Source organism: Notothenia coriiceps, unplaced genomic scaffold (genome assembly GCF_000735185.1).
Source record: "Notothenia coriiceps isolate Sejong01 unplaced genomic scaffold, NC01 NC01_scaffold00026881, whole genome shotgun sequence".
NCBI classification, from domain to species: Eukaryota; Metazoa; Chordata; class Actinopteri; order Perciformes; family Nototheniidae; genus Notothenia; species Notothenia coriiceps.
The window spans coordinates 64,057-84,843 of record NW_011359582.1 but is presented as its reverse complement, the minus strand read 5'-3'; the positions used below and the strand labels follow the sequence as shown (position 1 = coordinate 84,843).

The 20,787-nt window shown below is 38.5% G+C and overlaps 2 protein-coding genes across 2 annotated transcripts in view; one reads left to right on the top strand and one right to left on the bottom strand.

Moving 5' to 3' along the window:
• The window catches only part of LOC104957367 (girdin), a gene marked incomplete at its 3' end in the record, with an annotated part of 58,526 nt that extends 55,966 nt beyond the window's left edge, over window positions 1-2,560 (bottom strand). Inside the window, exons 1-2 of the mRNA XM_010784992.1 lie at window positions 1,979-2,560; window positions 1,762-1,862 (exon numbers count right to left, since the gene is read on the bottom strand). Of these exons, the coding sequence (XP_010783294.1) occupies window positions 1,762-1,862; window positions 1,979-2,041 (164 nt within the window). The remainder of the gene's footprint in view (window positions 1-1,761; window positions 1,863-1,978) is intronic.
• Window positions 2,561-9,765: 7,205 nt separating this feature from the next.
• pnpt1 (polyribonucleotide nucleotidyltransferase 1) lies at window positions 9,766-19,445 on the top strand. The gene is made up of 28 exons (XM_010784990.1): window positions 9,766-9,969; window positions 10,262-10,322; window positions 10,626-10,700; window positions 10,951-11,056; window positions 11,162-11,211; window positions 11,566-11,629; window positions 11,716-11,763; window positions 11,912-12,025; window positions 12,562-12,748; window positions 13,196-13,247; window positions 13,448-13,505; window positions 13,670-13,766; window positions 13,860-13,962; window positions 14,135-14,205; window positions 14,420-14,456; window positions 14,579-14,645; window positions 14,747-14,836; window positions 14,968-15,021; window positions 15,485-15,594; window positions 15,705-15,776; window positions 16,878-16,941; window positions 17,025-17,108; window positions 17,236-17,319; window positions 17,500-17,606; window positions 17,798-17,853; window positions 17,980-18,058; window positions 18,167-18,214; window positions 18,308-19,445. Exons 1-28 carry the CDS (start codon window positions 9,851-9,853, stop codon window positions 18,461-18,463), a joined length of 2,313 nt encoding a protein of 770 aa, XP_010783292.1. The 5' UTR covers window positions 9,766-9,850; the 3' UTR covers window positions 18,464-19,445.
• The last annotated feature ends 1,342 nt before the right edge of the window (window positions 19,446-20,787 follow it).

Genomic DNA, 20,787 nt, shown 5'->3' with positions numbered 1-20,787 from the left:
AGAACTCAAAACACAACAGAAAGTCCAGACAGAAATCTTTTTGTGAGTGGTCATGTGGCTCTGCAAACCCAGGTTCAAATGTGGCTCCTTCATGCCAGCCTTTCCTCTCTCAATGCCTGTCTTCTCTGTTAATGTTTTCAACCATTTTGTCAAATCATTTTCTGCCTCACTCATGCTTCCAACCCTTCCCCCTCAAATCCTTCCGGTTGCTTTCCACTATATACGATCCCATAGGGGAAAATGCTCTAAAAATACTGCTGACTTTTTCATCGTTTAGTAGGATGTGTTTGGAATAGAAAAGACGCCCTTGTCCAAATGAACCTGCACTGGCCTCCTTAAACACCTTTCTGTTTAGGAGGATTCCTCTGGGAGTTGAGACACAGCCTGGAGGAGGAGGAGGGAAAAACAAGCATGCTACAGAGAGGAGGAAAAGGTTGTTGAAATCTAACAGCTTAGCGAAGTGATGAAACCAAGCAGTAGGAGAGCGAGGACAGTGGCAGAGGGCAGAGCAGGAGGAAGAGGTCACCAAACAGAGACATTACAGGGGCAGTCAAGGTTAATCAGCTCCTCATGCACTCCTCCAAGCAAGAGCAATTCACGCTGAGGTACACTCTGCACATACAGTATAGAAACACAGAGACACGCTTCCCCTATGAAAAATACTCCCAATCCTAGAAGAGATACTGAAGCGAGATTACACAAGCAGTTGCCTTAAAGAACTGCAACACACTATAATCTCCTCTGAGGTGAGAATCAATTCCACTGGGAACAAGCTTGCTGTAATGCTCCTTTGACAGCAACTAGGAGGAGTAAATGCTGACAGTGTGGAGTGTGGCATTAGCGGAAAATGTGAAAAATTGCCCTGCAAGCGGGAAGTAGCAGCCCTAAGCCAGACAAAGGAATGGAAAGCTGTCATGCTATATGTTAGGAGGAGACTGGAAATACGGACAGATTCAGACAGGCTACTAATGCCTGATCTTCTCTCTCTTCGATCTGCCAAAGCATCCCCCTTCCTTTAACTGGAATAAAAAACAAACAAATGTGAATCTGTGCAGGCCTGCTGCATTATGAAGGATGTGCATTGCTGTGTAATCTGCATCCAGATTCTGCGCTGCATCCAATGTTTGTCTGCTTAAGGCTACTATTTCTATTTAAATCTGCAGCACAGCAGGATATGCGCGCTGTGTAGCATCCAGGGGCGTAGTGTCTTCCAACAGGCTGCAGATGACAGTCTAGGGTGACTGAAAAAACAGAGCTACTGGAAGTTGTGGAGTTGCTTGCTGCCTCCATGAGCCACAGATGAGCAAAAACAAACACAGCTTCCAGGGATACTGACAATAACTGTCTGCACAGATTTCTGACTGTGTAACCCATGTTTGCCCTGAATACAGGGTCCCTTTGTGTGTAGCCTACATTCACTCCAGCAGACAATTTCAAGTGCTGGACACTAGAGGCTGGAGTTTTTGAAGAAATGATTAATGTGGGGATCACCCAAATAAAACCCTAAGGGTGTCAATTGTTGTCTCTGGTCAACACCCAAAGACCCTTTACATTGGGCAAACAAACAACATAATATTAATATTTTTAATGATCAAATATGCCTTTTTTTTTATTGCTGTAGTATCTATTAGCATGGTGGGTTTTAGGGGGCAAAGCAAAGGTCCTCATGTATGCTCTCATTTGGCCAATCATGTTACAGTATGGTGGTGCAGGGGACATACATTAACCAAAATGTTACTGCATATGTGTTAAATTACTTACATCTCAAGCATTATCTCGTTCAGGTAAATCCCATCCACTAATTCGATATATTCCGATAATTGGGTGCCATCGGTCAGTGTCGCCTGGCCGACTGTCTTCACCTGGAAATAAATGAGACAATGCAGATAGGTGTAAAGATAATCAATAGGAATGCCTTCACAGGACAGTGCTAGTCATGAGTGAGCTTAATACACATGTTAATATTTAATTAGCTCACCCAGCAGACCAGAGGCGTGAGCATAAACTGCTCCAGCGAAGGGGTGAAAACCTCGCTTTCCATATTTTCCACAGACACTGGCGCCGCTTAGAAACTGTGCGCTCCTTGGGAGGAATACGTGTTTGTTTTGAATCTACTCATGTAATTGATTCAATTAAATCGAATCTCATTTTGGCTGCTGGAAAACCGGGTCCCTGTGGGGTTTCTTCCTTGGAGATATTCAGGGAGGTAGAAGAGGAAGAAAAAAAAAAAACGTTAATCCACAGTCTTCTCGACACGACCCAGCTGTTTCAGATGTCACCGGCTGGGCTTGGCTACCTCATGTGAAGGAAAATAAATCCCATTTTGTTGTTTCATGAGACCTGAGACAGGTATGGTTTGATGCAGGCTGTGAAAAAATAACCGTTCCTGCCAAAAGGTCTCATTAAGAGGAATCTACCTTGACGGGGAAATATTCATCCGACACGAATCATTAAACGGAATATCCAGTGCGAAAAGAATCCTGAGGTTTAAAGTCCTGCTTTTAGTCCTCTTATTTATGTGAAGTCATTTCTGACCGGTTTCTCGTCTATCCCCTCTGTCTGCCTCCGTTCAAATGCAGCATAGTAATGAACAGAGAGGGAGGATGACTGGAGGGCACTTAGCACCGCCTCCCTCTCCTCTGCATCTCCCTCCGCCTCTTTCGTTCCAAAAGAAAAATAGGGCATTGATCAAATCATCCCTTTATCATTTCCATTAATGCGTTCCTTCAACAAGAAAAAACGGGCAACTAGAAAAGTATTTGAAGAGCTGTGTTGGAAAGAAGAGGGAAATGTTTTTGAGGTATGGTTCAGATATAAATTGGAAGGGAATACGTTTTGGTGCAGCTCTAGTACTTTAATTTATATGCAAAGATATTCTTGATATTTTTCTACTAATTGTATTCCATAGTAGGTTGAAAATACTGAGGGTCCATCCATGCTCACCTTTTGTCTGTATTTACAGCTAACAGGACATTAATGCATCAAGAAAAGTAGACTGCTGACACCTGGTGGTAATGTACAAATATACTGATGTAAATGTACAGTACATTTTTAGTTTGTTTGCTAAAATAAAGAGACACTCTCTAAAAGTATATAATGCAGGATGTAAAGGAAATACTAAATTCATTAAATTCATTTATAGGTTAAAATATTCAGTTGACAATAGGCCTGAAACAATAGGTTGATTAATTGATCAGGAGAAAATTAGTCTGCAACTGTTTCAATAACCTTTTAATCATTTAAGACATTTTAAAACAAAAAAGCCTAAATCTACAAAGTTCCATCTTATCCAGTGGAAATGCTAACTTTGTGTTTTACATATTATTGTTACCCTTATATGTTTTGACAAAACAATAATATTCAAGACATTATTTTAGTCTTTAGGAAATGTTGATTGTTATTTCTCAGCCCTGGTTGTAACGCTAGAAAAAGTGTATGTGTCTGTTTACTATGTAACTATTCCAAGATACTCAAGATATACCATCTAATTAAAAGCATTTGTGACAATTATAACTATTAGAAGTTCAGAAATGGGATCTCACTGTGATATATGCCTCTTTTAACCACACAAAAATATCATAGTCAAATGCAGTATTAAACCAGTCAATTTTTTTTTACTCAGTCGACTATTTCTTTTAGCTGTATCAGCAACAAGGTAGGGACAATAAATAGATAAATCCAGACCCACAGTCATTCACCATGCAGCTATAGGAGACACCTTATCAACATTTGATGAATGGCTCTAGGTGTGAATAGGGAGCAGAGGCCGTGTGACCAAATAGCCAATTAAAACACAATCGCTGATTTGGGAGCTGGGGACCTGGGTCACCTCTCAGGAACAAATAGATTATTGTATTCTTTCGTTAAACTGTTGATAAGCACATTTCAACAGCAGCTCTCCTGAAGAAGCAGCGGTGCTCATTTGCATTTAGAATAACGGTCACTGCCGTTGGTGCTTCAGCTTCCGGCCATATAGTATGTGATCCTAACTGAACCTGTTGTGTCTCTTTTTCTGAAAAACCTGTTTGACTGGAGGGCTGTGAGTGCAATAAATGCTCATCAGGAGGTTACAACATAAAGTGTGGTTGTCAAAATTAAATCTAAACCTTCATCAAGCCAATAAATATCATGCTCTGTTTTTAACAGACACCTGAAATGATCATTTAGATCTAGCATCAAGTAGAAGCTTCAAAGCATCCTATGTCTCAAAAATATAATGTTTGACTGTTTTTGACCTCTTGCAGGTAGGAGGCTGGTTCGGCGTAAGATCTGACATGTTGGTACTGCAACACTGCGGTTTGGACTTACAAAATATATAAACCCTAGATTCACAAGAATCAAACTTTCCATTTGTCAAAAATATTTTTTTTTTTCTTAAACATGACTTGTATTAAGTATTTCTGTATAATTTAGCAAATGTGCAACAATTGAAGTATGAAGTTTGGAAAAGATTCTCCTTAGTTTTATTTATTAAGAGTTTAACATCCAAAAACCCATTTAATCTGCTGCATCGGGCGCACATCTGTCATCACATTTGGATTTAAATGTGGCAACATCTGTAATGGTAGCAATGCTTTAACATGACTAACATTACTTTTATGCACTGAGTCCCACCCACTGGGACCCCCTCACAAAACCAGTTACAACTGCATAGCTGAATTTGGAAAATGCAGATGATCTCTCATGTACAATAACCAAAATGAGTTGTGTTGATGAAGCTTGTTGTATTTATAGCTTGGTCCGAATCAGATGATCATTTCAGGGCTTTAATACTTTCTTCCCTAATTTTTGCCCACTGCTCCCACAACAATAATTGTATTTCCCCCCCAAGAAATCAATGAGGTGCGTCTTATCTTGGTGATATAAAAAGGTCTCTGAATCTACACAAACCTCATTTTTAAACTCAAATGTAACCCTTTCCTGTGGCAAACCAAACTCATCTCTAGTAACCCCCAGACCCTCTGTAGGATACAAAATGATGCAGATAATGAAAACCTTTCATGGCTCACCCACACAGCAGCACTTATGTTCTGCTCAATTACTGAGGAGGATTAGTTGGATATTTTCTATAGCTATCTGTGTTTGTGATCATGTCATTTATTTGCGTAGGTGTGGGATTCATTAACTTTGGTTTGAACGGTGTGCTCCTGCCTGTTTGATTAAAATCTATTATTCACGATGCTTTGAAGAAGATTTGTCACAAAGCGGCATCCACCTCCACATAACGACTCAGTGATTACGGACCCACAGCAACATTCCTCACACACACTCAGCTATAAAGTAGGCAAAACTACCCAGAGGAAGCCCACCGCCCGCCTCGTTTGGCTCAAACTCTGCAATACCAGCAAGGAGGGAAATGGAAATGTTTCCTCGAGTTGGTTTGAATCCAGTCTAAGGGCGAAAAAAAAAATCCAAGATCATAAAACAGCAGTGCCCTGAAAACAGAAGAACATTCGTTATTTCTCTCATCAACCGCATGACCTTGCAGCTTTCTCTCTTTTTTATAAAGTAGTCAAAGTCTGCAGTTTCCTGTTAGTAATTTCAGAGGAATTTACCACAAGTGACCACAAACATTTTGAAATGGGAGCTGTGCTGATCTCATGTGGCCGTGAATGCAGGGATGACTAATGCTGGACAGAATAGTTTGAGTTTTATAATTTCCTCTTTCTTCAATGACTGACTTTTACTTCTGAGTTCCCCTGCCATGTTAATCTGATTAATACTCTTGGTATGATGTCGTTCGGTTGATAAGGCATTTCCTGAGTGAACAGGATGTTTAACATGTTATCATACAATTCTGTTGACAACAACTAGCATTAAATGGTGAAAAATATTACTTTACCAACATTGGGGTTCAAACTGAATTGATGGTAATCCGGTACCAGTATTAATTGTCATGCTGCCCAAATACATGATGATGTCTGGACGTGACCAAAATCATAAGAAATCAAACCAGGTATTATTATGTTTTATATGTAATGGTATTCTGTTCAAATGTTGTAGATATATCTTGCTTTGTACCCAAAGTGTTTAACAGACAGGCCAAAATTACAACGTACTTACTCATACATTCATACATTGTTGAGTGTCCTTTAAATACTGATAATCTAGTGGTAAGGCGTTGACTTTATGAAAAATGTTGAGCACAGGAATGCACCATCAGAAACATGACGATTATTTCACATGTTCATTAAAAAACTGCATAAAAACACACTTTTTAAATAGATTGTCAAACATTACTCCTAAAGCCTTTCTAGTTTGATTAAATAATTGAAAGGTCTGACCTCCATCTTTGCAGCGGAGGTCACCCGGACCATCCTCTCTGTCTTTTTCTCTCCCAGTCCAGTATTGCTGCCATAGGAAATCAATGCCTGACAATCAGATCTCCAGTTCAAATGATTAAGACCCCTTGTGGCAGAGCCAAATCCTAATTGCATAACATCACAGGACAATAAATACATGCATCCTCTGAACCCTGCGAATTCTGATGGATCCCTTCACTTATACATAGAGAGACTTACCTTTGTATATCATGATGGAAAAGTAATTATATTTTCTCCTCTTTTAAACAAAGATGTGCTTTATTAAGATTGTGTGACCCATGGTGAGCCCCAGCAGAGTCTGAGGTTCTCCAGATGAGCCTTAATGCTCTGGATTGAAGGTCTGAGACGGAAAGTAATCAGCGCTTTGCAGTCCAGGCCTTGAGGCTTTGATTTACTCTGCTCCCTGTCTGAGAGGCTTTTTAGATCAACAGCACCGCGGGGAGCCAATATTTAGGAATGCAGGGGTCAACGTTGTAATGAAACAGATTTGAGTTACTAGCTGGTTCTTGAAAATAATCATTTTGAGACAACTAATAAACACTGATTTTGTTTGGGCACGTTTTGTTGACACTTAGGAGATTAATCACTTTTTTCACGTTTTAAAGACTTGAGTCTGATACCTGCACACTGTAACAAATGAACGGATGTCATTCAACATTACACACACTGGTATTTTCAAGACACTCAGTGCTTGTGGAAGTGCCTTCTTTGTATCTGTATTTTCCTATTTTCTCAATGTGCCCTTTTAAATATTGAATCGTACTTTTTGATTACCTTGCATCATCTTGCTGTATATTGTGCATTTATCATTCAAGTCAATGATCCACTCATCAGTGAATCATCAATCATATCCAGACACTGTTTCTGCACAAACACACAATGGGGGTTTTCTAATTTGCCAATCCAATCATTACACTGATCCTGTAAGTTTACACAAGCTATACTGATAGCTAACATGTAATCGAACTGCATGATTTTGTTTGGATAGAGATGTGTATTGGAGACATAATATATGATATACTATAACCAGAAGGCTTCTAGTGGCCTCTAAATACATTTTTTTTTTAATTTACCATGAATGAAAGGAGTTTATGTTAGTTCAAAGTCAGTTGTGGTGGAGGTTCTACTTTGTTCTGAGGCAGTGGAACCTTGACATGGAACCTTGCCATTTTTCATAATATAATTATCACGCTTGTGATAAAGGAAATCATGTGTTGCCAAGTCGCTAAGAGCTGTCAAAATGATGGTTCTACTTGAGCTTGTGCATGTCCATATAAGTAGATCAAATTACTGGCTTTTCAGGGAAACACAGGAGACATGGACAGGTGTCTGTTCACCAAAGAAGAGGATGAATGCACATCATTTGACTCGATTCCACAAGGAAAGTTGCAAAACAAAAAGCTGTAAAATGAGATCACACACAATGTTTGTGATTATGGTTTCCCTTTAGAGACAGTGCTATCTGGTTGTGAAGGGGAAAAAAGGAAGAAAATCAAGCCTCAGTTTTAATCCATGCTGATGTGTGTGTTTTCATGTGTGTGTGATGGATTAGAGCAGCAGTCATGCCGGCTGTCTTGTTGTCACCTGCTGAAACAACACAGCATGACATTTAGAAAAGCACTAAACCTCTTAAGTGGTGAAGCAACCAAGGCAACACAACGACACATACGCTGGGAAAGACTAAAACAGGTTTTCACTTTCTACATTATACAAACATGGCAAAGAAAATGACCACAAGTGATTGACAAAAAATATTTTTACATTTGTATTCCTGTGTAAAATGAGGCTTATTTCATTTTCATTTCTTGGTTGTCAAAATGTGGTCTGCTTAATCATCAAAAACAACCATTCATCAATCATGTCTTTACTCAGCCTGGTCCAAATAATGTCAAAGGTCGCAGAGATGTCTTTAAGATAGATTACATTGAATTGATATATAGATTGACTGTCGACAGACCAATTGATATACTGTATCTATCGATGGACATTTACATGTGAAGATTCTCTGAAAGCAAACCTTCTCTTTGATAGAAAGCAAAACAGCATCCTGATTCTGATCCTTGCAGGCTACAACAAAACATTGACTGGTCCATTACACACTAATAGTCCACGGCTCTGCTTGGTAATAACGAGATCTCAATGTCTCCCGGAGCCATGGAAACAAGATGGTACTAGCCTTGGTAATAATGGGAATGTGTGCCTGTGTTTTTCAGTGGCTGTGTGAAACCCTGCAATTATGCTGGAGTGTGTGCATGTGTTTGTGCGTGTGGAAGTGTGTGCATGTGTGAAAGTAATCCAGCGAGTGTTAGAGATGCTGTGAACACTCATCTGTTGCCATAACAACTACAGCAGCCCACTGTTAGTGAGTTGGCTCAAAGAATGACTGACCGGAGGACTGGTGAGCTAACTTCTGGACTCACTGTCTAAACAAGTAGCAAGGTCATTGATCGACTGACAGTCAGATTAACTGGCTGTTTGAAGCACAAAGGGTTTAGATAATTAATATTATATTTAACATACAGACATACTGTTTTTACATGCTGTGTTCTACAATTACAAAACTGTGATGTTTGATCAATTTGAATCCAAAAAGTTCATGAAAATAGTTTTTTCAAAAATATACAGTATAGGCTACAGAGATGTATGTATGTTTAAAAGATAGGTTTAGAATATACTTGTTCACAAGAGTTGAAAGATTTGTGTGAGTCATTCCTGACACCTGGTGGTGAGGAAACCAAACAACATATTAGAGGCTTAGCCACTGCTTCTTTCTCTTATGCCAGTTTCCTTCCAGATTAAAGTATATTGTTTCAAAATGACAATTGAGTTACATTGCCTACATCATGTATTCCTATAAATGTATGACAACAGGCTAATTATATAGAGCCTGGTATACAATGAGGTAAAATAAGTGAATAGTGGTTAAGTGGTTATTTGTCATTCTTCTTCTACATTATTTTCCATGTACACTATAATGGCCAGATATTTCAAATATGATCTGTAGAATAAATCAATTAAATTCAACATGCTCTTTGGTAATTGTCAGGAGTGTAACAATAATTTTTTTACCAAAATGTTAAGGTATAATATGATAAAAACAACAAGGGTTCTTTTTATAAATACAAATAAAAAAACAACAAACTGAACTAGCCAGCTGCTAGCATCTAATGTGGTTCCTTTTCCCAACCAAACTATAAAATAAAGACTAACTTTATTACATTACAGCCACAATATTTTTTCGCTGCTAATTTTAAGGTAACAATTGGACCAAAACATGCTAGCTACCGTTGTATTTCAGATTTAACGGAAAGCGGAACTGTTGTGTACTGTCTACCGTACGGTTGACGGTCAAATGTTATGTGACACACTCACCTCAGCTTGTCCAATCAGGAGACGCGTACCCGTGACGTCATTCCGTACATGTGACAAACTAACATGGAAGCCCCCATGCGTACATCTGAACAGTAACGCCATTCACTGACAACCAGATACTTTACTCTGTTTTGTGTTCTCTTCTTCTGTAAAATATGAGGTATTTGCTGAGTTTGGGGCACTCGTTTGCCCGACTTCATGTCCGTTTATGTCACCAAAGTGTTTACAGCAGCAATGCAAATACACGAAGACTGGTAGTGGACCTTGGGGAGAAGTGAGTTGACTTTCCAGGATTTATTTTTCTCCCAATAACTGTTAAAGGAGCAATACATGATGTGTACTTCTAGCTAATTAATTAATTATGTAGCCTCTGTGAAAGTGTATCGGTTGCTTTGCTATCATAACATGTAATCATAAAGCTTTAAACCAGACCCAGAACACCGGGTATGTTTTGGTATCCAGAATAGAGACTTACATTATTCATGTCACCCTACATGTCTGTAAATATGACAGTGGTTTCAGTATCTGATACATGTTGATGTGTTGTGGTCTTGTTGTTTCTGTAGGAAACTTGAGATCTCTTCTGGGAGGTTTGCTAGATTTGCTGATGGATCTGCTGTAGTCAAGGTAAAGACAATAATGTCCACAGTTGGAAGTTTCAACACTCTGCCTCTGATTAATATTCTTCGTATAGTTGCACTTTGTGTTTCTGACATCTTTAATGATACTGTACATACACACCATCCAAATGATGTCCGTCCTATAAAAAATGAGGCCTGCTGTGTGGATCTTCTTAGGTTTCTCATTCCCTTGTATCCCCTCCTTTTGTTTCTCAATCTTATTGAAAAAATAAAGTGTGATGCTTGGTGTGAACTTTCATTTTTTAAGTATATGCTTTTACTAAACTCTTTCTTTTCTTTCTTTTTTAAGCTGGGAGAAACCTCTGTCATGGTGACGGCTGTGAGCAAAACCAAACCATCTCCATCTCAGTTCATGCCTCTTGTGGTACGTTTTCTAACATCACAGTAAAGTGTCAACCTGTCTTTGAATTCAGACGGTGATTGGGTAGATTGTTTCACACTCGCTCAGTCTTGTCTTGTATCATCTTCTCATTTTGGTAAAACTATTATTTAATATATAGAAAGTGTTATCCATTGCACCAGAATTAGAAACTCTAAATTATGATTTATAAGACAGGTGACCTCAGTATAGAATAAGATAATATCTCTCAATGAATGTCCTCTTTGATTGACAGGTGGACTACAGACAGAAAGCAGCTGCTGCAGGTAGAATCCCGACTAACCATTTGAGGCGAGAGCTGGGCATCACGGACAATGAGATCCTCACCAGCAGACTCATAGGTGAGTTGATAAGAATGTGTCTTTTTCTGCCTTTTTCCTATATGTGTGTTTCTGATATTTTACTTAAAACTGAGTGCTTTGACTAACCATATTTCTGTTCCTCAGACAGAGCGATTCGACCGCTGTTCCCTGCTGGTTACTTTTATGATACTCAGGTCAGTTCAGTTGGAAATTGTTTTCATAATTAAGTGGTTTTGTCCTTATTTGCTTTTTGAACTTGGTGATATTGAAAATATTCTTCACTATTAAAATGACCTTTTGTTTATCTATCAAGCACACCATTTTTACTTGAATTCTTGAAGTAAGCTTTTTCTCACATTGCTTTCACTGTGAATAAAGAATTTAAAAAAAATTGAAACGTTTTTTAGTTTTGAACCATGTGAGAGAAAAAAGTGTTTTTCCACAATTTAAGGTAACACAGGGTGATTCATTGATTAACAAATGTTAATTTGTGGCTGAAGTATTCTTCAATGTGTCTCCAACTTTTGTAACTTGTATGTCTCCTGAAGGTTGTTTGCAACCTGCTGGCAGTTGATGGAGTCAATGATCCAGATGTGCTGGCTATTAATGCAGGTGAGTTAAATCTCAGTTTAACCTGTTTTTTCACAGATCATAGTTTCCTATATCATTAGCTAAAACATAATCTTCTTTCATCAAAGCGTCCGCTGCTCTGGCCTTGTCCGACATCCCCTGGAATGGACCCATAGGTGAGCAACTCGCAACAGATTTAAACCTATTTACACATATTCTGATGTATTTACTTTAAATCCTGCTTGTCTGTTCAATTTCTATTTCTCTTGAATTATTGTACACTCAAACTAGTTTGGGTCCTCCTGTGTGTTTGTGTTTTCTCAGGTGCTGTGCGTGTTGGCATGATTGATGGAGAGATGCTGATCAACCCCACACGGAAGGAGATGAATTCCAGCACTCTGAACCTGATTGTGGCTGGAGCTCCCAGCAGTCAAGTGGGTAAGTTATCAAATGCCAAATGACCCATCAGATGTTCATTTACTAAAATAAGTTTTAAAGTGTAGGTGTCAAGGCAAGTAGCCTTACTTTCCTGTTTATATAGCAGCAGTTATTGTGATTGATGGTGTAATAACATTTAAACTTTATTAATTGTTTATTAATATCTCAAATAGGATGTGTATACATTAAGACATATGTGCAAATTATCAATGTGCAATATAAATCTGATATCTTACGTTCTAATAACCAAAACTTTATTAGAGACTATCAGAGAATGTTAGTAATGTATTACCACGCCTTTAAATCAAAGTGTTTTACACCTTGTTGTGTGTATTTGATGTTTGTGATAATACTCATTATCTTGGTTTTATTACATTTTCTAATGATTGAAAGGGACATTTAATTGCAGTTTGACACTTATGACCCAAATGTATTTTCTTCACTCACAATATCATGTAGGATGTGTCTGTGCCAAATGAACATATTTTACATCTTAAACACATGTCCTTTCTATAATGTGCCTCTCTGTCCATCAGTGATGATTGAGGCGTCTGCAGAGAACATTCTGCAGCAGGACTTCTGCCATGCGGTGAAGGTTGGAGTCAAACACACCAACCAGATCGTACTGGCCATCCAGCAGCTGGCGCGAGAACAGAAGGTCATTAAGCGCACGCCGGTGAAGATCTTCTCCGCCCCGGCTGCCATGGTGGAGCGCGTTCGACAGTAAGACTAGTTCACCGTTATTCCAGAGTGAAGTGAAGGAGCACCAGGACTGGATTTAGATATCAATTACAGAACTAAACATGACAACATTCAGGCGTGTCTTCCTGAAATGAACCGTCTGTCGCCTAAACAAACTCAGACATTATTCAGTAATGGGTTTACCTGTAGTTCTTGATGAAGCACTATCTGAGTTTAGTTTTTTTCTAAATAGATTTCTTTTCAAATTGATTCATGTTGTTTTGCCTCCACGCCTGCAATAGCCATGGTCAGAGACATTGTTTTCACTGTAACTTAAAAAATTATTTGCTAATTTTGAAAAGTTCACACAAATGATGACATTTTGGACAGACATTTAAAAACTGGTTTATACAGCCACTTGACTGGTCGGTGGAAAGATACGGGTTAGTTGTAGACGTAACTTAATGTTCTTCCTTTTCTTCCTTGCAGATTAGCCTCCAAAAGGATTTATGCTGTTTTCACTGATTACTCCCACGATAAGGTAAGTCTGACAATGTTGACTTAAAGTTTGTTTGTTAGCCTCTTTTACCATTATAGTGGGTTTCCTGTGAATTAAGGTGTTTTTTAAAGCACCTTCACTCATTGACGTTTCTCTTCTCTTTGATAAGACAATGTTTATGTTTATCAGAAGATTATCTTGCTTTGATTGGTGACACTAATAATCTCTTCATCTTGTTTTAGATTTCAAGAGATGAAGCAATCAACAAAGTTCGACTAGAAACTGAAATGGAGCTTAAAGGTAAATCACTTTCAGTATTTATGTTACATGGAAAACAATTCTAATGAGTCAATATTGCTGCAAACCCCTTCACATAAATACATGTTTATATTTCTTAAATGTAACTTAACGTATTGTCCTATCTGTCAGCTGAATTGTGTCTATTGATGTCTCCTTTTGTGTAGAAAAATTCCCCGAGGCTGATTTCTTCGAAGTTATGGAATCCTTCAACACGGTGTCCAAAGAAGTCTTCCGCAATTTAATACTACATGAGTACAAGAGGTAAGCACTGTCCACAGGTAGAATACTGTTAATTCTCATGACAAATGATTTGCCTTTGTAACTTGAGTTTAAAATATATTTCATATGTTTTAGATGTGATGGGAGAGAGTTGACTGCTTTAAGGGACATCTCTTGCGAAGTGGACCTCTTCAAACCGCTGCATGGCTCAGCGCTGTTCCAGAGAGGACAAACACAGGTAAGAGGGAGTTTGTTCATACGGTACAATAAGATACTTTTTGTTTTACGAAAAAGAACACTAAGTCTGATTATTGATGGGTTTTTGTTATGAAATGTAATGTTATACTGTTTAGCTTTTGTCTTTAAGGAATACAAAGTCTCAGTCCTCGTCCTCTATTTCTTTTTTATAGGTGCTGTGCAGCGTCACGTTTGATTCCCTGGAATCCAGTATCAAAGCAGATATTATCACCACAGCTTTGAGGTAAACATATTACAACGAAACAGCGCATTCATCCTATTATCAGGACATTGCAGATAGTCCTGGCCCTTATTTTAAAGCACATTAAATATCTGTCTATATCTCAGACTGACAGAACACAGGTTTATGTCCAATATGGCAGCCTAAATTACCCACAGTCTAATATAAATCATTATACATATATGAAAAGACCATTTAACCCAATTTCTCTTTGCAGTGGCATCAAATCCAAAAACTTCATGCTTCATTATGAGGTGAGTTAAATCCAGTTTTCATTTTTTAAGACATGTAAATGTTACTGTTTGATTATTTATATGATTATCTATCTTTTAGTTTTTCAAGGTGAACTTAAAATCAACATTACGTTTATTTGCAGTTCCCTCCATATGCAACCAATGAAGTTGGAAGGATGGGAGGAACCAACAGGAGAGAGCTTGGACATGGTTCGTGTTATCATTTCGACTTGTATTCAACATCTGCTAACCGCTCATTATTAGTATTTGTACGTATTTATATTTGTATTATCATGTTTGTGTATTCCCAGGGGCTCTGGCTGAGAAAGCCTTGAGGCCGATTATTCCCAAAGACTTCCCTTTTACTATACGGGTCACAGCTGAGGTGATGGAGTCAAATGGTAAAAACACCACAGGATATTCTATGTTCATAATGTGGCCGGATTCCACAGACAGGGACCATGGATTACAATGTTGGCATTTTATTACTTGCTCTCCATATTTACACCACTTTCTCTTCCTTTCCTCCCAGGATCCTCCTCAATGGCTTCAGCTTGTGGAGGCAGCCTTGCTCTAATGGATGCAGGTACTGCAGCGGGAATACAATAGTTATCTCTGTTATAAAATTGTTCATATTTATTATTTACCTTAAATGCATCAGGTACCCAATAAAGATGAACTTTGACCTAGGATGTAGTTTAGGTTGTATATAATATAACAATATAATACCATATTATAATCAAAGTACTATAGTAACTATGTATTTATCAATGTGCATGTAATAAATGCTATTTATTTCTAATATCAGTATTCGTCCATTGCAGTAATGAAGCTAGTATCTCTTTTAACAGACACAATATTTAAAAAACAATGCATTATTATTTTTGATAGCGTCTTATTTTGTAATTCAAAGCAAATTTAAAGATGGATAGGAAGGATGGTATAGCAAGATTAGGTCTTGCTTAAGTATTTCTATTCACTTTTAAATGTAATTGTGTGTAAAAAAAGAAATTTAAAAAAAAGGAAATGTCTAAATGTGTGTCTCCCAGGTGTGCCCATCTCTTCTGCTGTGGCAGGTGTGGCAGTCGGCCTCATCTCTACGGCCAACCCAGAGAAACCCACTGAGATCCAAGACTACAGATTACTGACGGATATTCTGGTACATTATGTTCAGTACAACTGTAGCCACTGTGTGACCAACAATGTGTAACCAACTACCAAGTGAAGGAAAGAGTGTTGAATATGAGCTAATCATTGTTCTCTAAACAGGGAATAGAGGATTACCTTGGAGACATGGACTTCAAGTTGGCGGGCACAAACAAAGGCATCACTGCTTTACAGGTACTGTGTCTGATGATTCGGAGAGAGTGGCTTAACCAAGGCTTCTGGCTTACTCTGTAACTGAGAAGAAAACTAAACCCTAACTAGTTTTTCATATAAATATTTCACCTAGCCCATTTTAGGTGATGTGTAATTATACTTTGGGGCATTGAGAAACAAATAAGGCACGTCAGCATGTTTTATAGCTCTAATTGAAGATTTGCTTGTAAATACTTATACTTTATTATTTATAACAAGATACTTCAACTCTTGGGGCATCCAAATTAAGGTCCCATGGGTGGAAAGTGTCATATCCTGTAGTAATCATAAAGCCCCCTAAAGTCAATTGTGTGATATGGGGATATTATAAGATTGTCTTCAGTTGTGTTACTCCAAATACTTATTATAGAGAGGCGAAGTCCCGCCCATCTACTTCCGACCCATGGGACCTTATTTCGGAAAGATTATGTATTGAAGTCAATGCGCAGAAAAAGATTATCTTTTGATCCCGTTTGAATTGTGCCACGAATTACACATGATGTTAGTCAATCTTCAACAATAATTTCCATGTAAAAAAAGTCACAGTTTGTCGTAAAACTGTTGAAATATAAGACTGAAAAATACGCAACTAGAAAGACTACGAATCCCGGTCCCGCATGCTGGCTCTTACGGAACCGACTAACTCCCCTTGTGTGTATGTACAGCTCTCAACATGCCCAGACTTGTAGTGATTTTCACCTCTTTTAATACTTTTCACCTCATTCTGAAAGAAAGAAGTGAAATGTGCCAACGTGACGGCCGTCTTGGTGTGTGGTGCGAGACGGGAGATGTAGTTCATTGAGCGGTTTCACACAAAACAAAGTGTTACTTCACAGTTTTACGACACATTTTTATTTTTTTGACTTGCAAAATTATCTTTTAAATTGACAAACATCATATGTGCAATTCGTGACACAATTCAAACGGGATAGAAAGATAATCTTTCTCTCGCCATTGACTTCAATACATACTTTTTCCGAAATAAGGTCCCATGGGGGTCCCCCGGAAAGGGAGGGACTTCGCCTCTCTATACCCTTAGGCCTATATTTTACACTCCTTAACACACTTTTATTTAACCTCCAGGCGGACGTGAAGATCCCAGGTTTGCCTCTGAAGTTGGTCATGGAGGCCATCCAACAGGCCACAGGTAAGCTGAACATTTAACACAACAAATAAAGTGTGGACATATTTTGGGTTGCTTGATGGCCTTTGATTTATTCTTATTTCCAGTGGCAAAGAGGGAAATCCTGGGTATCATGAACAAAAGCATAGCAAAGCCAAGAGAGTCAAGGAAAGAGAACGGACCTGTTGTTGGTAAGTCTTGTGTTCAAAGATTTATACAACATTTTAGTTACCATTAACAACGAGGAATGTTTATGCAACCAAATTGTAATCTGTTCTGGCAGCTGATGTGTTTGGTGTGTGTTTAATCTGTCTTCAGAAAAAGTCCGGGTGCCTGTTTCCAAACGAGCACACTTTGTTGGTCCAGGGGGCTACAACCTCCGCAGGCTACAAGCTCAAACAGGTAACAAACAATTGAAAATGTATATTAAGCTGAATCAGAGCACCAAACAGAACATCTTTGGGAATGAAATACGGCACTAACCAAACATTAGTTTTCCCTTTTTGTTTTGCTTGCAACCCATTATAAATGCTAATCAAAATGTTTAACCGGAAAACATTTGTTTGTTTTTCTCTTTTGAAGGTGTGACAATAAGTCAGGTGGATGAGGAGACTTTCTCTGTGTTCGCTCCAACACCAGGAGCCATGAATGAAGCCCAAGACTTAATCGGTGACATCTGCAAAGATGATGTGAGTCTGTCCACATCTCTTAGGGACCTTTTTCAAATGCTGCAAACTCAAGAAATAATTATGTTTTATAGGCATACCAAAAAGTACTTACAGCACCATATCACAGGGCTGAACATGAGTGACACCATGAGGCTGATGCATGTGTATGTAAACACATTTTGAATATACTTGTTTTCCGTATTGTGTTGCAGCAAGAACAGCAGCTGGAGTTTGGTGCTATCTACACGGCCACCATCATTGAGATAAGGTAAATGAATAAATGGTGATGTTTAACATAAAGGATGACTTCAGTTCAAACAGGCATCTATGAGAAATGTATTCAAGGTCTCAATAGAAATCATTCAAAATGCTCATGTTTTCTTCTTTGTTTCAGGGACATTGGAGTGATGGTGAAACTTTATCCCAACATGAGTGCTGTCCTGCTGCACAACTCACAACTGGACCAAAAACGGGTCAGTGAATGACCCTCTGCATACTGTTTACCTGTGTCTATGGTTCTGTGATTGTTTGAGAATGAAGTTACAACTTACAGAACACATCTTTGTATCTTCCACTTTCAGATCAGACATCCAAGTGCTTTGGGTTTAGAGGTGGGGCAGCAGATACAGGTATGTGTCAATAACTGCAGGCTGTGTTGTTGAAATGAGCCTCTTGTGTTGACATTCTGGGACCATTGTCTCTGACTGGATTTATGTTAACAGGTGAAATACTTTGGACGGGACCCAACAGACGGCAGGATGAGACTTTCACGGAAGGTGCTCCAGTCTCCGGCTGCAACTTTGGTCAAAACACTAAGTGAGAAACAGAGCATCTCCATGAATCCGAACAACGACCAAACCACCGGCACCGATGTGTGAATCTCCAACTCTACGGGATAACTTCTGACTTTGCCACCAAAGTGGATTCAAATGGAATAGATGAAACTATTAAACAGTTTTGTGGTGAAATCTACCAGACCAAGAGCGACAGATCGATTCACAAACTGAACCAAGTGCTGTATATAAAGAGGTTAACCCTGCTGTGGTGGGTAAGGGGTGATAAACTGCACTGGAGTGAACTGGACCTCAACAAATACACCGTCCTGCTCTCATCGTGCTTCAGTCCATAAGCACAAACGGACATTTGGATATTAATGAGACACATTTTCAAGAGATATACATGTTTTACATTTTAATTTTCAACTTCTATAGTGTATGGTTTTCAGATTTGCACCCCCAGAACTGACGGCATCGAGCAGGTAGAGGGGTTTCTTATGTTTTTATTTTCTGTTTTACCTGCTTTCCCCCAACAGACACACTGCTATGTAAGGATTTCTTATTCACGTGTGAAAGTAGTGCCTCTTGTGGTATGAGACTTCTATATGTGGTGTCAAAAGGGTCTCCTAGGCTGATATCGACAAATAAAGCAAAGAAAGTGGGAGAAGGGGACAAAAAAAAACATATTCTCTTAATGTTGTGTTGCATTTCTAGTAAACATGAGCAGTTTTTAAATGACAATTTCTGGTTGCTTTGTAGTGGCAAGTTCACAACCTTTTCTAGCAAAGAAATACTGCAAAGAAATAAAGAACTAGACTTTACTCTATCCCAGCATTCAGATGCCAACAAAGAAACACACAAAGTGCTACATATTGTTCCCAAAGAGGAAAAAGGTCAGGGCGACCAATCTACATAAACCAGGTTTTAGATTGTAAAACACTGGTTACAAGATATGATGATTTCTTTTTTTTCCATTTAGGCTGCTCAAAAATATTTACTAATAAACTGAGATGGTATGGAAATAACTTCTGTGTCTGTTTGGCTTACCAGTGCAGGAAACCTAAATAAATTCATAAAAAATGATGTGAAATAGAGTCAATTGTATGTATATACATGTGTGACGTATTTGTTTTGTTCATATCTCAATTTTACTTGTTCTAATTTTTATTTATAATGCTTGGGTTGAGTTGTTTCTGCTTTTTTCTTTCTTTTGCTATGTTTATTAAGTTGAATGAATTAAGTTATTCATGTCATAAGTGCAACATTTAAAGAGCATAGGCAATACAAATCATGAATCTCAGGATCTCTATTTCTCTGTCTACAGAGATGTTAACAGGTTTAGGATTCAAACGGTGTATTGTCGTATAGCTACAGTGTAGTTATGGCAATGAACATATTAAGACCCAAGCTCCTTCAACAATGCAACATAAATATATAAAATACATAAAACAATAAAAATAGTGCAAAAACAAACAAAATAGAAATAAAACATTGCAAGAGAAGTAGACTGTATAGGCTATACCTGCACAATAGAATAGGATGAGCTAAAAACAGAATATAAAATGAAATACTGTACAGGAACATAGCCGTGGGAACATGTTTCAAATGGGGGGTGCTGTGGGGATGACACCAGGGCTGGTTTTGACCAATTTGCTGCCCTATAGGCAAGATTTTAGCTGGCAATGAAAAACCTCTACAAAAGACACTACAAACAGAGAAACATATTGACATTGTGGACAGCTTATATAAAAAGGCTTCAAATGTATACTATTTAGTATTGCATGAACATTGAACATGTTTTAATTGGGGGGTGGACTTCACANATAAAGAGTGAAAGCAGATGCGCGCCCGGGTCCTTTACCTCACTGAGCCTCTCAGTCTGACAGGACAGAACTCTCCCTCCACATTATTGTAGAAAGAGCTTCTTATATCCGTTAGCGCAGCAGAAGCTAACAACATTCCCCGCCGGTACAGGTGCACCCCCTCTCTCTATCTCTCTCACTTTGGCTGTGAGCTGCGGGCGCCTGATAAGCCAACATCCCCCACTTTCATCACTTAAAGCGCCCATCGTACGGGGCAAATGGAAAATGTAACCGGGGTGAAAAGGGTGTTATCTTTACTTGATTATGAATGTTGTTACGTCAAGGCTGAAAATTCATTTTTTTAAAAATTATATTTGTATTTAATCTTGTGGAAGTGCAGATCCCCTGTCCTCCACCAGGGGGTGCTGCAGCACCCTCAGCACCCCTACTTCCCACGGCCCTGTACAGGAATAAAATACCGTTTATTGAAATAATAAATAAATATGTGAAATGGGAAAGATAAATGCTTTAAGTTTTAGTATGAAAATATATTAACAGTACCACTTTGCTTTAGCCTGGTTCTGGTTCTGATAAGCTGGTGATTGCTGCGGCCGTTACTCCTCT

What these genes read in the sequence shown, in the direction of transcription:
- pnpt1 (XM_010784990.1), top strand. Translation starts at nt 9,851, where the DNA reads ATGAGGTATTTGCTGAGTTTGGGGCACTCGTTTGCCCGACTTCATGTC. An exon ending in GTAGTGGACCTTGGGGAGAA is followed by an intron (nt 9,970 to 10,261) that starts GTGAGTTGACTT and finishes TTGTTTCTGTAG; the next exon opens with GAAACTTGAGATCTCTTCTG. An exon ending in TGTGCTGGCTATTAATGCAG is followed by an intron (nt 11,630 to 11,715) that starts GTGAGTTAAATC and finishes CTTTCATCAAAG; the next exon opens with CGTCCGCTGCTCTGGCCTTG.